At 38.6% G+C, this 16,732-nt stretch overlaps 1 protein-coding gene across 1 annotated transcript; it reads left to right on the forward strand.

Annotated features, from left to right (window-relative positions):
* Positions 1-470: 470 nt before the first annotated feature.
* LOC124292085 (enhancer of filamentation 1-like) lies at positions 471-16,012 on the forward strand. The gene is given in 4 exon segments (XM_046729134.1): positions 471-797; positions 6,519-6,788; positions 10,788-12,359; positions 12,361-16,012. Coding segments are annotated over 4 exon segments (2,724 nt in total). The 5' UTR covers positions 471-785; the 3' UTR covers positions 13,231-16,012.
* The last annotated feature ends 720 nt before the right edge of the window (positions 16,013-16,732 follow it).

The following is a 16,732-nucleotide window of genomic DNA, read 5'->3' on the forward strand; positions in this document are numbered from 1 at the left end:
ACTATGTAGGAATCCACGCGTGTTACTGCATCAGTTTTCGAGGACAATTGACTTTCTATAGTTGTCATTGAGACAGAAGAGCGTTCCGCGGTTTCACTTCTAGTGAGAGCAACATATCGTCAGTCCTACTAGCGCACGAGGTCCTCGAGACCTAAATAAAACTATTCCTACTATGCTTCGTGCTTAGATCGCATTGGCCGTTGCTCCTCATAACCTCCGACGCCTTTCCTCCCGTCGACGCTGAGTCATATATTACATCTAACCGCTTCATTTTACGGGCGAGTTTCAACAACCATATAAAAAAACACAATACATCAGCTATTAGAACGAAGCGATAGTCTAAAATGTAGCTGAAAATACACATATTTTTGTCAAATGTTTGCTTGCGTTGTGACTACAGTAGTCGAAAATATGCTGCATAGAATGTGGGAGAGGCACTGACGTCACCATAGGTGAGCATCCGGGCACCTGCCTCTATGCATTCTGGGATAGGCGATACAGACACAACCATGTCTAGCCAAGAAGTTGAAAAGTTTGTGCCTAATGATAATATGCATATGTACTGTGATTGAAGGATGATATACGTGTTTCCTATGAACCGGTGTTTACTACTGCACTGAAGTATACTACATGGGCCATATTTTCCTGGAGTTTCTCATACGAAGACATATTTCGAACGAGCGAGCTATATTTAGTTGGTCATAAATATTGCGAGCTTGGACAACCATAAGAGGATATCTTTCGTTGCTCGGGACTTAGAATTTATTTTGGAATCAAATGAAGATATGACACAGCAGGTATAACCATGTTTTAGTTAATATGCTACATGAGAGCATTTTTATCTTTGTTATTTTTCTTTCTCTCCCGAACTAATCATTTTCCTCCCTTGAGCTTTGTTTTTGTATGTTCTTGCATGACGTCACTCACAGAGAGGTCGCCGAGGGTTGAAATTTAATCTAGATTCGGGGCTACACTCATCAGACTGTGTGCCAGAGACAGCTAGATGCTGGTTGTAGAATTCACAGCTACATCAGCAGCAAAATTTGTCTTGGTATACTGGTTGATTTTGTTCCGGCTGGTTGTTCGTAGCATATAAATCTGCTGAGTAATTTCAGTAAAAATGGCATCAACTTTACCAAGTGAATGACATGGGCCCTTATGATCTTTGCTCATGTCCAGACAACATTTGTCAGCTCCATGGCCTTCTACATTTGCGGGACGACGAATGAGATTGTTATTGTTCAACAAACTGTGGCAAGTTGTGAATTGTATGTTTTACTGCACTTATGGCTGAGTAGTAGTTGTAGAGGTGCTTAGCACTGGAACTGTTAGTTTGTCATGCACCATAGTAATGGTTATCCAATGCTAGATAGTTGCTGCAGCCAGTTACAGTGTACTTTATACAATTGGTGTTCTTTTCACATCACTTACTTCTAAGATCATGCATATTGTTTAATATTGTACTCAATATTTTTAAGTTACACATACTAAAATTGTGCTAAAACAATAACCATGATGGCTATGTTCTGTTCGTGTTTCTAGTTTTGTTTAATGTGTATGTGAGAGAGGATGTCCTTTTGTTTCACTATTATGTACTGAGTACGATATTGTCCCAAAGAGTGAATTAGGAATCTTTAACTTTGAACAAGAGCTGTTGATGTGTAAGGTGTATACACACTGATTATCGAATCAGATATTAGTATAAGATTTTTGTAAACATATTAGTAATGTGTACAAAACTTGTATGGATTGGGGGTCTAATGAATATTGTGCTGGTCAGAGTCCAGTTTACATCAACATTTAAACTGTTATTTCAGAAATGTTATGAAATTAAGGTTTGCTTAAAATTTAGATATTTGCCAAAATTATAGCAATGCACTTGCTTCAGTCACTGGAAATAGAGGAAATAAGTTCCTGTTTTACCTGGAAGAGAGGTGATCAATTCAGTTGAAGTAGCTTGCCCCCCCCCCCCAAATGCAGACATTTTTTTCAGGACATAGTTTTCAGGATGAGAATTCGGCAATACCTCTAGTAGTAGTAGTATGATATTCTTTGTGTTTAAAGGAGTTAACCGTTTTGCATGTGTTTACATTTTTTTCATGGGTAGTAGTCCCTGACTTCCACTGACTGCAGGGACTGCACAGGGAAATATTCTTGGAGGCCTAGATGTGATGAATACAGTTACATTACCGATGTGGAGTTTGACATATCTCAAGACATATTACTATTATTTGAGGTGTGAGAATGATCGTCAGTGAAAGGTATATGACATCTCCATCCTCTACTCCTTAGATAGTCAAGATTTTGCCAATCCTTAAGCTTAGTTCTGTGCTCAGTGCTATAATGCCCCATGAGAAACTGTAATCAATTGTATCCAGCCTTGTGTATGAGGAATACATCCTTCAACGGTGATATCTTGCATAAAAAGTGCCCTAAATCCACAGTCAGCTCATGTGCTGAAATATCATCCTTAGCAGAGCAGTAGCTGTGACGTTACAGTCGACATGTGATATGTCAGCCACTGTTTACAGTGCATTCATCTACATGACAATGAAGTAATTTTTCGTTATTCCTTCTGAATAGTACACAGGTAATGTCCCTTCCAACGGAGCTGAATTATGAGTGTTGTACTCACTCCACTGATTCCTTTGGTTTTTACATACTTTGATATGCAGAAGATTAATATGGTTGTTACCTCTGCCATTATGTCAATCTAGATCACCTCCAAGTCCAACACCTCCATGACCAGTATCAAAACTCATTTAGATACTCTGCCTACTTAGAGCATTATCTTTGACTACTTTAGGATCCTACAGTGTTGACTGCTGATGCTGTGAACATTAGTGAACAACCACTCTTATTCTCTTGGATTGCTGACACATTGGCGTTACCTTGACAGCCATCTCAGTTGGAACTGATGTATTTGCATATTCGATAGAAATTGTATAATGGAGAGTTAATACACATGTTTAATTGCACTATGGCTCTGTATTCTTTATTTTTTAATGGAAAGAATATTATTCCACTTGCAATTCTACACAGGAAACTATTGTCAAACATTCACAAAGTGCCAGGCACAGACCCTCTTAGAGATTTAACTTTACTCCAAAGTGTGAATCAAAATCTCTGTGCTTTGGACATGGACAGAGAAATTGGCAGAGAAATTGTATTGCAGTCCAGTGTTGGAAACTAAGTATTTGACAGTGACACTAATTGTACATGTAGATCCTATTATCTACATGCTCAGGCCTCAAAAATGTATGTTGTGGTTCAGATAACAGCTATCCAACGTCGCTATTATAAGATCCAAAATTACTGTCATCATACTATTGGATGGTAGGCTTTTCATTTACTTTTTTTAATAGGAGGGATAAGTATTTCTCCATGATATCAAGTGGAACAACTCTGCATGTCAGTTCAAAATCTCGATGCACTGCACACTGTATTCTTATTTCAGTGACTTCTTGCACCCTTGCCTGAATGTATGGAAATATGTATTGACACTGATGGTTAGTGCAGTTATACAAGTGTACTTACAATGGGGAAACTGGTGGTCAAGAAAACACTTTGAATGAATTTGGGTTGACTTGCTGACAATTTGAAACAGGTACTTGTTAATTATTAGTTATTTTTTCTAAAGGATTATTTAAGACAAAAATATGTATTTATGATTAGATGCATCTGGCTACTAATAAGACCAACTGTCTCCACAATATTTTCACTTAGGAGCCAAATGGCTGCAAGGGGTAATAGTGTCACATCCCCAGTGTCACACAACTGAAGAAGGAAACCTGGGAACCTGGCCATGGAACTTCGCTGTGTAAGAAACCATTAGCCAGTGCACAAAAAAGCAAGCTTTACCAGTGTAGACTTGCTAGCATTTTATGAGCACAGCATTTGCACAAGGTGTTGGGCCAATTCATTGGAATTGTACTTGCATCTTTATGTCAAGTGTGATAAGTTTTTTAATCTCCTGGGTGAAAAAAATATAGTTAAACCCAAGGAAAGCTCCAGCTCCATTCTGGCTCGGTACTCGTGGTACTTTTAATATCTGCATGCAGCCAAGTAGTTAGAGAGACAGATGTGTGAAATAAACAGTGCAGCACGTTGTGTGACGATACACAAGTAGTCCGATCTTCATCTGTTTGATGTGTACAATATGTGAAGCCCATTTCTGGTGTACCCTGCCGTGATATTGCTGGAATATTGCTAAAAGCAGCGTAAAACCATACTCACTCACTCATCTGTTTGATGTTCTAGCTAAATGCTGAGAAGGCAGTGAAAGGATCTAGCACAGTTCAAGAGCAGTAAACAATTTATTGTGGGTTCTTTTGTATGTGATCATATTTCAGAACTAAGTTGCTCTGTATCTGGGAATGTTTTGTGATAACTATAGATGGAATATATTAATGTCATGCATATCCAAATTGATACATTGTTCCTGTTTTGTTTAATCACAAACATATTTCTGGTTGTATTTTGTTTTTGTGGCTTTAGATGCTGGGTGGTCAAATCTCCAAAACGGGATTAAGAAGTGTCATCATTTAAGTCTTTTCCAAGGCATTGCTGGTGGAATCTCATCATGGTTGCTGTGACATTTTGGTTGAAATATTTTAATGAGGAGACTACCTGGCATAATTCACTACACATTTCTACCCCCATGAAGATCTGGGTTAGAATATTGATCTTCAGTAACCCATGCTTGTCGTAAGAGGCGACTAACGGGATGGTCTAGCTCACTGGCTTGGTTGACACATGTCATCGGTTCCCAATTGCGCAGATCAATGCTCATGCTGTTGTTCACTGGATTGTCTGGTCCAGACTCGATTATTTACAGACCGCCGCCATATAGCTGGAATAATGCTGAGTGCTGCGTAAAACTAAACTCACTCACTCACTACACATTTCGCAACATACTTTTCCTTGTATTAATATATATGCTAACACTAAAGTATTGTTTTCATGTTGAAAAATGTCATCAACAACATTTGGTAGAAAAGGATAGCATTTCACATGAAATAAAACACATAGCAAAGGACAAAATCATAAATAATAATGAATTTCTTGCAGGTTTTTGTATGCGAAGATGCAGTTTGAGATACTTACTCCTGAGTTGATTTGACCATCAACATTAGGCCAAATAAAAAATATGTGGTTCCGATTACACATCTTTAAAAGTTAAGTAGGCATTCGTAACTACTCGTGTCATTCCAGCAAGCCGGATGGCGTCGCGTACCCCTCTCGTGGCCATGCTTATGACTGGGCCCTGTCTAAGCGCAAACGTGCATGTAGGTGAAAATAGTCTAGTACTATTAAAAAGGAAAGATAACTCTGAATTTCCAAACATGGCTCACAGAATATCCTACATTCAGTGGGCAAAACAGCAGTACAGTCATTCCCTTTGTAAATATGTTTCAGTGTTTAAAGTTTCTGATCCTTTAGCTCAAAGTTTAAGTTTAAATTGTGCTTTGCATAGTTTTTTTAGCGAAGTTTCAAAGTTCAACGGTGCCGCCATTTTCATGCTTCGAAATGCGTTTTACTATGCACGATTTGATTGATTTGCCACAATTCTTGGCAATCAGAGCTCCAGATAAGATTTAGCTCATGTGGGTACTGTACCCACTGTATTTTTTTGGAGTGGTAATTATGAATTTTGAGTGGGTATTTCATTTTCCATTACCCACTGCTTTCAAATATGTGTGTATTTCAGTCATTTTACTCACCTAAGTATTATGTCATTGAGTAAGTTTACTAAGCAGGTATGTTCTGCCTCATGTCATACCTAATCAAAACCAACTTAAATATAATGGAAAAGATTTCATAAAAAATCACTCATCCTATACTGACAGTACAACACTTGTCCTATACTAACAGTACAGCTTGATAGCAATCGACGTCTTTTTCATTACGCAAGCGATTTTTATGAATATATTCCGTACACAATTGTTTTAAAATTTTTGCATTTCTAACATTTGAAATGCAAAATTGGTGTGCAACAATTATTTTTTCAATGCGTAATTGGAAATTCTCATTGCATATTTTACCCAGGTACGTAGCTTATCTGGGCCTCTGGGCAATTATGGCGTACGATAGGGGACGAGTCTTTTTGTAGGTCATGCAAAGAAGCGAGTAGTTACGAATTGGTAGGTAGGTAGGATTTGTTTTTTATTTTATACATTTTTTTTTTAGAAGTAAATTGTTTATTCAGTCAAGCTTGAGGCCATAATGTCGACTTTCCCTATCAGAATGGCCAATGTCATGTCAGTCCCGGGAAAAAATAATGGTATCTGAAAGCTTAGTTTATTCATACCGCTTAAAGAAACATTGGGTCATCACCAGAAATCAATGGTCGGTCGGGTAATTGGAACCACATCATTTTTTTTAGGCCTTAGAAACTATTATTTATTCAAAATGTAAGTAAACAACAATATATTTTACTCTGTGAAAAATGTATTGTTGCCTTTTAAAGTATTTGACCCACACATTACCATAAATCAGCTTGTATAGTTTTCTTTCAGATGTTCCTGGCCAAGGCATTGTATGACAACATTGCTGAAAGCCCTGATGAGTTGGCCTTTAGGCGTGGAGATGTTCTCACAGTTACAGAGTTAAACACAGGGGGATTGGATGGATGGTGCCTGTGTTCACTTAGGGGCAAGCAGGGAATTGCCCCACGCAATAGACTGAAGATTCTGTCTGGTATGTCCGACTATTCTGGAGATGGAAGTCTGACATCCAGCAGTAACAACTTGATCAGTAGTCAGAGCTGGGAAACTTCACTCCATGAGGTTAGTGATTGCCTGTTGTACAGTACAACCAGAAATTATTGAGAACTTAAGATTGTAATTTTTGAAAAAAAATTCACTCATTACTTATGTATTAAATGTGAATATTAGCAGAACATAACTCCAGATTCAAAGACAGGTGAACAGTTAGTATTTTGTCAAGTCATCATGGGCAGCAATGCAGGCTTCAATGCGTCGGGGCATACTACTGATCAAAGAAGTTAGAAAGTCGTGGTCCATGCTGTCCCAATATCGGCTCCTTTCATTTCAGCAATATTTGTCAGATTTTTCTTATTGACACTTTCCTTCATAAGTCCCCAAACATTTTCTATTGGATTTAGGTCAGGGCTATAGCTTGGCCAATCTAATAATGTCATATTTTGGGTCCGAAACCAGGCCTGTGAATGCTTTGAACGATGTTTTGGGTCGTTGTCCTGCTGGAAAATCAAAAAATTTCCATAGAACACGTAAGCAGATGGAAGTAAATGTCCCTCGAGAATATCTGTGTACCGCTCACTGTTCATATTCCCTTCAAATAGTCAGAGGGGCGTTGCCCCTAACACAGATATGCCACCCCACACGTTAAATTTCGGACTGTACTCTGGTCGCTGATACAAAGGTTTTTCAGTTTGTTTGGTCCAGAATTTCAGTGTATTAGGAAACAGCCACCCAGAACTTTCATCTGAGAAAATCACATTGTCCCAGTTAAAATTTCTATGCTGTAAGCACCAGTTCAACCTTTGCTCCTTTTGTTCAGGTTTCATGATTGGTGATGGAATTCCTCGACTTTTCTGCAAACCCAGTTCTTCTATCAATCATATCCAGCCTTAAGTTTTCTAAACTCCTTCGTTTGTTTTTAGAAACAAGAATCCCATGCCGCCTCCTGTCACCGACAGTCAATTTTCAGGGCCTACCTGCCTCCCTGGTGCTCAATGCCATATCCATTTGCAATATATTTCAAAACACGATAAACAGTGGACAAAGTGATGCCTGTTCTACTTGAAATCACTTTAGCTGATCTGATGTCCTTGTTATAATACTCTAAAATCAACTTCCTCTTCTCTAAATCATCCATACTGAGGATCACTGAAAATGTTGTCTGCTAGCAAGTAAACAAAGGGGGATAACTCTTCACAAACTAATGAAAAAGGATTAACGGATTGTCTCTCTTGAATGAAACCAAGCACTTGATAGCTGGTCATGGTTGTTTATACTAGAAATCCAATTAAACATATTCCTAAAATTCTCAATAATTTCTGGTCATACTATACATGCTCGGTAATTCAGATATCTTACAAGGGGCGTTGCAAAAGTAGTCAGCCTTACTATATTCTTGAAGTCCATTTTAGTTTGAAAGAATTATTAGCAAAGCCATATCCAAAATTTCACATATGTGGGTAATGTGATTAACGAGATATTAGTCATGAAAACACATTGGGGTATATTATTTCTTTAAAAATGCAGAACCATTTGGTACCATATGATATCATGAAATATGTTCAGTATAGTATTGGATGACTACCCGTCATAATCAACATTCAAAGATTTGGATTGCTTGATTTATATTTAGAAGGGGACTGTTTTATTAAGGACATCCCATGTTAATCTTTCAAAAACATTATGTCCAGATATTCAAGCTGGCACTGTTTACAATATATTGAGAGCTGACACTTGTGTGACCATTAAGTATTTAGTTTGAACCCTTGGCATTATGTATGAATAAGCGAAAACATTAGAATAAGTTATGTCCTTATGATTACGTCATCTGAAAGGGGTGAGTAGTGTCTCCAAAACAAGCTCTTTCAGTAAACATGAAGGGGGAGTCACTTTAACAAGCGTTTGTCATTTAAATTGCCTTTCATGCCCTTTAATATATACTCAGCAGCTAAAAAACAGTCAGTATGAATTCAAAATTAGATAGGCACTGTATTCAAATCATTACAGAAATGGACATAATAAGCGGATCAAAAACATTTTTTGTGTACAGTATCCTGACACGTCAATGAATAACTCAGCACAATTCCAAGACATTACGTGAATGTTTGCAGTCCATTCAGACTCTTCAGTATGTAGTGTGACCACCACGAGCGGCAATAACTGCAGCACAGTATCTATGCATGGAGTGCACCAATCAATTGATGAAGGCCGTTGGCACCTGGAACTACACTCTGAGAAAGGCCTGGCGCAATAGATCGACTATGTTCGGCCTTGGTATGACATTATTCAGTCTCCTCTGAATTTCATCCCAAAGATGTTCAATTCGGTTTAAATCAGGACTAAGGGCTGGCCACTGCATAATGTTGACACTGTTCTGCTGTAGGAAGTCCCGTGTAGCTCTGGCAGTATGAGCCCGGGCGTTATCATGCTGGAAAATGTTGTTCTGGTGGCGTGCAAAATGTGGTATGACGTGGGGTCTGAGAGCTTGGTCGATGTAGCACACCGCTGTGATGCCGCCTCCTCTCCCTAGACCAAGGTTCTGGAACACCACAGGACCCACTCTCTTGTTCAGGTCTATTCCACCCCATACCATGACAGGGCTCCAGATAAGGGCCGTATCGGCGTATGTACGGATAAAAAATATGCAGGATACAGTAGGAAATAATTTAGAAAAGGTAGCAGATACTTACCTCGGCAATGATGTACAATCTTAGAATCATTTACAGACGTATTTATCTGAAAAAGTATTGTTTTATTGTTTATTGACCTGTTTACACAAGACTAGCAATGTTGTGGTGCATATATAAAACGAAACACAAGGTAACTGATATGCCATTAAATTCCATTCAGTACTCTTAATGTACTCTTAAGATTTTCCAGTGCTCTTATATTGAAAAAAAGGAGTACGTACTCCTGACGTTGAAAAATTATCTGGAGCCCTGCCATGATGCTTGCACCTCACCATGAGTCTCTTTCCATAACACATTGGTCTGAGTAACGCTGGCCACATTGTTGCCATATTCTTGTTCTGCCATCTGCAGTTGATACGCAGTACTGACTCTCATATGTGAACAGAACAGTTCTCCATTGCCTGTATCGCCAGTTTTGGTGTTGTAGGGCAAACTGTTGACGTTCACGCCGATGAGAAGGGGTGAGGATAGGTCCACGGTAAGTCTACGGCAGTGGAGGTTTCCGCTGTTAGGACGTCGGCGTACTGTATCAGTACTGATTGGTCTTCCGTGTGTTCCCACTGTCTGGCATGCTGTTTCGGATGCCTGCATGAAGGGATTCTGTACATGCTGTCGCACAACATGGTGGTCTTGTCATCTTGTGGGCACCCTTGCTCTGCCAGTACAAGGGCGATCATTTGTGGTGTTGGTGGCCCGGAAACGTTGCTGCAGCCTGTAGATGGTCCGAAGGTTGACCTGGAAGTGATTGGCAACGGCTTGTGCAGTGTGGCCAGCTTCACATCTTCGTAGCGCCTGGTTCCTCTGAGCTGTCGTGAGTCGCGGCATCCTGCTGACGTAATGTGAATGTTTCAACCAGGTTTGGGGGTGCATTTTATAGGGCTGGTCCTTGTGAACAGCACGTGCAGCATGAGTTGCATGAAAAACATGGAGAACACTGTACCATCTACGAGATCAGGTTGCGTTTTTGAGATCATTTCCTGGGTTCCATTCTGAGTTTGGGAAGGGATGTCTTTGCTCAGGTAAAGTTGGAGATCTTGTAAAAAGTATACAATCAAAACATTAAATGAGTTTACAGTTATCCATTTCTACGAGGGAAAATTCCAAACTGACGTTTCTTTTGCTGCTTAGTATAGTAAATTGGAAAAAATGTGTAACTATCATATACAAATTATATTGTAATCCTTTTTTCAAATTATTCATATGACGTATATCATCTGGCATGATTTGCTTTTCAGTCACTCCCAAGTACTGGTGATTTACAGAGAGCTCTCAAATTTTGATGACTTTGTATCACATGTTAAAAGCGTTACTCATGATAGTGACATTTTCACCAATAGAAATACTTTGATTCAGACTTTTTTGGTTGCAATTTCAGCCTGTCGGCAGTACAGAGAAATCATCCTCGGGTTTGTATGATGAACCTAACCGAAGCCTTCAAGATTATGACGTACCACCTTCAAGATACTTCCCAAAGGAACAGCCTATGATGACTGACTTGCAGCTAAAAACCACAAACACAACATCATTAAAGCGGCTGTCAAGTGATAGTATTCAAAATATGCAGCACAACAATCTTGAATCATCATTCTATGATACTCCTCAGTCAGTGCATCAAGTAGCTGGCAGTGAAGACAACATGTATGATGTACCACAATTACTTATTAAGACCAGTAGTGACGATCATTCTAACCGCTCAAGCATCCTTTCAAATGCATCTAATGATTCCTCACTTACAGCTGCTAGCAGTACATCAAATGTAAGCTCACACAGATCTTCCACTGCTCCTAGCATATGTGACTCTGCTCGCTCAAGTTTGGATGTTTCTTCTCAGGAGCTCTATGACACTCCACCAAGATCCACACATTGTACAAAGCAGTTGTCTACTGATTCAGGCCTGGATGTTTATGACACACCGCCAAAAGCCAAACTAGCTTCACCAGCTTCTCTTATTGAAGATTATGATTTTCCCAAAGGGAAGAAAATAGACTTTGGGTTACCTAAGGTACCTTCATCAAATCAACACCATACAGAGAATAGTAAGAGCAAGGAACATGCCATTGATGATGTTTATGATGTTCCTAGAAACAATGCCCCTCGAGTTCAAATGAAAACGTGTGGTGGGAAGGTCTCATTTATTTCATCCATGGATTCACCAGTGGCACCAAATGAACCAGTTTGTGTTTATGATATTCCACCACAAGTTACCAGGGATTCAGTTATTTCAGCTCGCTCTGATTCTTCAGAAGAAGGTCAGAGATTGTCCACTTGTAGCATTGACTCAAGAGGGTCTTTTACTGAGATACCTACTTATGATGAATTGCCACTTGAAATGGATGCAGCTCTAGAATTCTTGACAAGGTTACAGCAGGATATACAGAAAACTACCAGCAAGTTTTTAGGATTTGTAAGCAGCACATGGCGAAAGAAGGAGAGTTTACAAACTAAACTGTATGAAATAAAAATTGCTGTAACGGGGGTGAAGAACTCTCTTGCAGAATATATAAAGTTTTCACAAGGTACATTAGCAAATGCCAGTAAACTACCTGACAGGAAGTTGGTGAACAAACTGTACAAGCAACTCAATCCTCTGCAAAATAGTTTTCAGCTCATTTCAGGTGCACTGAAGAATCTGGATGAAGTGAAGTGGCAGACTGACATTTTAGCTGAGCCTTTGGATTCATCTAAATCTGATGATTTAGGACAAATTGCAACTTTATGCAAAGATTTAAGTAGCAATGCAAGAAAACTTGCTTCTCTAATTCAAGGCAAGTCAACATTATTGTTCCCAAGAACTCAAGATCTTAATAGGTCCTCAGAGGTGTCTATCTCATCTGATGACTCAGCTGCTGCCAAACCTCCAATTGGACCAAAGTCAGAAGCAGGAAGTAAACAAAGGGCTAAGATGGTTCAACAACGACCATTGCCGCCCCCACCTACATCGGAAAGACCCCCTTCCACCAACACCACTGGAAGATCAAATGAACTCTCTACGCCTGAGATTTCAGGAAAAGGGAGATAACTATGTAAATGAAGATGCTGAGAAAGAGGACATTTATGCCAATGACTCAAGTGAATGGGTCAGAGAGTATGACTATGTTCACTTAGAATCAAGAGACATTGCTGCTCAATTGAAAGCAAAGGAAGAAAGGGTTCAGAGTTTTGAGAAGGATGGATCACCTTCTGAATCAGAACATGAACATAGCAAAGATAGCAGTGAGGATCCATATGAATTGAAACTTGAAGCTGATTTGGAGGAACTTGACAACTCAAAGCAAGATATCATTGATAATGCTTCATTTGACATTGACAATTTACTTGAACAGGATGTTAAAACCCCTGTGAATGCAAACACAGACAGTGACATGTTTCTGTTAGATAAGGAAGAAGCAGTCAAGATGGAAACTGAGCAACTGGATCCAAATGACAAACAAGTGTTAGTCTTCTATTCTGGACAGATGGAAACGCATTCCACCCTTCTAACAAATGCCTTAGATGCCTTTTTTTGCTGTGTTGAAAGCAATGAACCTCCCAAAGTATTTATTTCCCACAGCAAATTTGTGATAGTGTCCGCTCATAAACTTGTTTACATTGGTGACACACTGCATCGAAATATCATGCATACCATCGTGAAAAACAAAATTATGAAATGTGCTAATCAACTGTGTGACTGTTTAAAACAATCTGTTAGTGCTACAAAGCTAGCTGCCCTTCAGTATCCTTCAGTGCCTGCAGTACAGGAAATGGTTGATCGTGTAGTTGAAGTGTCAAAGGCAGCTCATAATCTGAAGGTTGTCATTTCACAGGCTTCTTCCTTGTAGCTGTGTTAAATATACACCATTCAGCTATAAGTATTGTCTTCCATTGCAGAAAGATTTTTTGCCAACACCACTGGTCAGAAACCAAAGATATGATTAGGGAATCCATCCAAAATGTATGTATTGTATGCTTTTAAGCAGTCTTTTAAAGGCCTTTCAGAGCTGGGAAATAGCATGTGTTATTGAAAAGTTTTGCCTCTATTTTTTGTGGTGCACTACCAGTCTCCCTATTTTTGGTATGGGCAAAATATGAAAAAAAGAATAGACCACTTTTGAAAAATTTGCATTTGATATTAGGGACAAGTGCATTCCCTTTTTTGGCAAAAGTATTAGCATCTGAATAGTTTGTCAAAAGGATAGGAAGTCTGTCTGAAGGAACACTGCATATGTCTAATAATACATTTCTTCCCTACAACTGAGTTGTTAATGTATATCTTTCAATTGGATTTGTTTTTTAGATCAGTAATAGGTAAATCTGGATGTATTATCTCATTTTTGTCAATTTAACGTACAGTTTTCCTTCAGACAATCTCCAAAATACTTTTCCTGTCATGTGTAATTAGTTTAACAGGATTTTCCTCAGTCAAAATATTCTTCACATGCCATGATGGATTAGGTGTAACTTCGCAGTTGCGAGCATGCAATTTATGAAATAAATAAATGTCTCAGTAGCCATGGCAACAGTAACATTTATTGTTGTCATACTGACAGGAGAAGCCTACTGTTGTTGCTGCAATCTTAGGGGTTGGTAGCTTCATACATGGGTCAAGTTTTTCGAGCCATTTCCCTATGTCCCAATCATGAACTAAAACTATATTTAATGTAAAACAAATATCTAGCTATATTAGGAAAGTTAATATAGATGTTACTCCGGAGAGAGATTGAAATGTTTAGTATGAAGTTTCTCTTGAATAGAGCTTTGCTCAATTTGGACTTACTGGGAAGGAATGTTTGTGTGAGCTTTTGTTACACGTTGTTGCCCTTCATCAGCATAACAGTACTAGTAAGTTTGTAGAATCATACATGGCTTAACAAGTAAGTTAATCCAATTCAATTCCCTCCAAGTTACAGTCAAGCAGTAGTATTGTTTCTGATTGTGAAATGTGCCTTCAATTAGTCTCTGTTAATGACACATCTATCTGATCATAATTGTCCAACAAGGAAAGTTGAGACACTGCGTATCAGAGAGGATACTGATCTTAAGTTTAAGGTCTTTAGTTTACGTTGCATAAACTGATAATCAAAGGTATGAAAGAACATAATGTTTTATGTGATGTGCATGTTGGCTGTATAATCCTAATGTTGATGCAGAATATGAGATTATCTGACTTGATTCACTGAATCATTATAGGCACTGGTTTGCCTATGACTTGTCTTCTGCCTGAAGGGTCATGAAACCATGTCAACTTTAGAGCCAACCAAATGTCTTGGTTCAGTTTCTTCAGTCAAGGCTGTAATTGAAAAATGAAAATTTTCATGAACATATTTGTTAGCATGAAGAGGGAAAAACTATATCACATTGCTGTGGGTGGGCAAAGGGGAGATAACAAAGTTTGTTCATGAATTAAGATTACTTTGTGTTCTTTCTCTTGTAAACGTATCTGGAAATAGCTGTGCACACATTTTCTCACAGATCTATGATTCTGTAAAAAAAATATCCAGTTACATAGAATTATGAAGCAGTGGTCAGGGAAAATGGTACCCGAAACTAATATTTTACCATAAATGATATATTATTATCACGATATTTTAGTTGCAGTATTCACTTCATGTGGTTAAAATTATGACATAATATTATGGTAGGTGTACCACTGTGTTAAACTGAGGTAAATAATTTCGGTAATGAACAGTTTGATCAAGTCACTGTTTGGGCCTTCATCCAGTTTTGGGGGCAGTGGGGTAGCCTTGTGGTTAAAGTGTCCGCTCGTCACGCCAAAGACCCGAGTTCAATTCCCCACATGGGTTCAATGTGTGAAGCCCATTTCTGGCGTCCCATGCCGTGATATTGCTGGAGTATTGCTAAAAGCGGCGTAAAACCAAACTCACTAACTCGTCCTGTTTGATCATCAAAAACAATGTGTTGACATAATAGTCTTAACAAAAAACAAATATGTTTAACTTGTATGGTATTTCCAGTGTTACTTGCTTGAGGTAGTCTAATGACTTTGTGTAGGAGGAAAAAGAACCATCAAAATGTTGTGCACTCTCTTCACAGCTTTTATTTGTTTTCTGACTGACAGTCTTCTTCATATAAGCTTATGTTTTAGGAATTTTTTTAATGGATTTTTAACAGATGCCATGACCTTGATGGGATGGAAAAATATGAAACAAAAGTGCATGTGAAGGAAAGCTAGGAACCAGACATTGTAAGAATCATGCTCATGCATGCCAACATTTTGTACAAATACTTTATGGTACTATTTATTGACATATTTTGGCTCTTACTATGGTTAAAATGTGTGGTGTAAATGGATGTGTACTCCTATGTACATACAAATACATTCATATCATGCAACAGTCTAAGTCGACATGGTTATTGTGTAAATATCATTCATGACTACGTTTGGCTTTGATCTCTTAATGTTATGCAGAGTTAAAGTGAATAGTTAGTTCACAAATTCTGGTGCTACTAACTTTTTCAGGGAAGGTCCCAGAGTACAAATACATGTATAATCAAGATCATCAGTTTGCATGTAACTGATATCGCATCAACATAATGTTACTACCAAAAGCTGCTTCTGCTTTGCATACAATAATATATGAATGAATAAAATCATGAAATTTCTTTTGTTCAGTGTCTTTATGCACTCTTAGAACTGCATGTCTTAAAACACGTGTTCAGGTCAACATGAGGTGGGCATTGCTTGGTAGTGTCATCTGCTGATGGTAGTGAGAAGGGTGCAACAGTAGTATTTTGTGTGTGATCATTATCAATGAGAAGCTGAATAACGTTTTGTTTAGGTATTTGTAGATGAAGGCTCTATCATCTTTCATTCGACAACATGTCAATGTGTCCTTGCGCTCCTGTCCATGAAGAGAAGCCTTATGTTCCGAGGATGGTCATTGAAATGTACAACCCCGTCTAGGATGCCCGTCTAGGATGTCTGATGCACCTTTGTCTATTCAAAGTTTGTCTGATCCTCACATGGTGAAGTGTACAGTCATGAGAGAGGCTCCCCCATACCATTTATGAACCCTTGCCAAACGGTACTTGCTGCAAGATATTCTTTTGTGCATATGCTCACTTCATTTGATAAAAGTTCTGCCATCAATGATGAAGAAAAGAAATCTGACCTTCCCAAATGACCTCAAATTCTAGTGACATCGAGACTGACACAAACTAGTCATGCTGCTTTGTGCTCTTGGAATAACAACGGATGGTTGTTTTCAACACTACTTTGCATGAATGATCTTTTGCGTTGTATCGAAGATACAATAGGTAAATCTGGTTATGTTTACGTTGAAATGTCGGGGCAACATCTTGGGCAGACTCCGCAGCTTCCAA

The sequence above is a fragment of the Haliotis rubra genome, unplaced genomic scaffold, assembly GCF_003918875.1.
Source record: "Haliotis rubra isolate DU_JTF1 unplaced genomic scaffold, ASM391887v1 Scf1134, whole genome shotgun sequence".
Taxonomy (NCBI): domain Eukaryota; kingdom Metazoa; phylum Mollusca; class Gastropoda; order Lepetellida; family Haliotidae; genus Haliotis; species Haliotis rubra.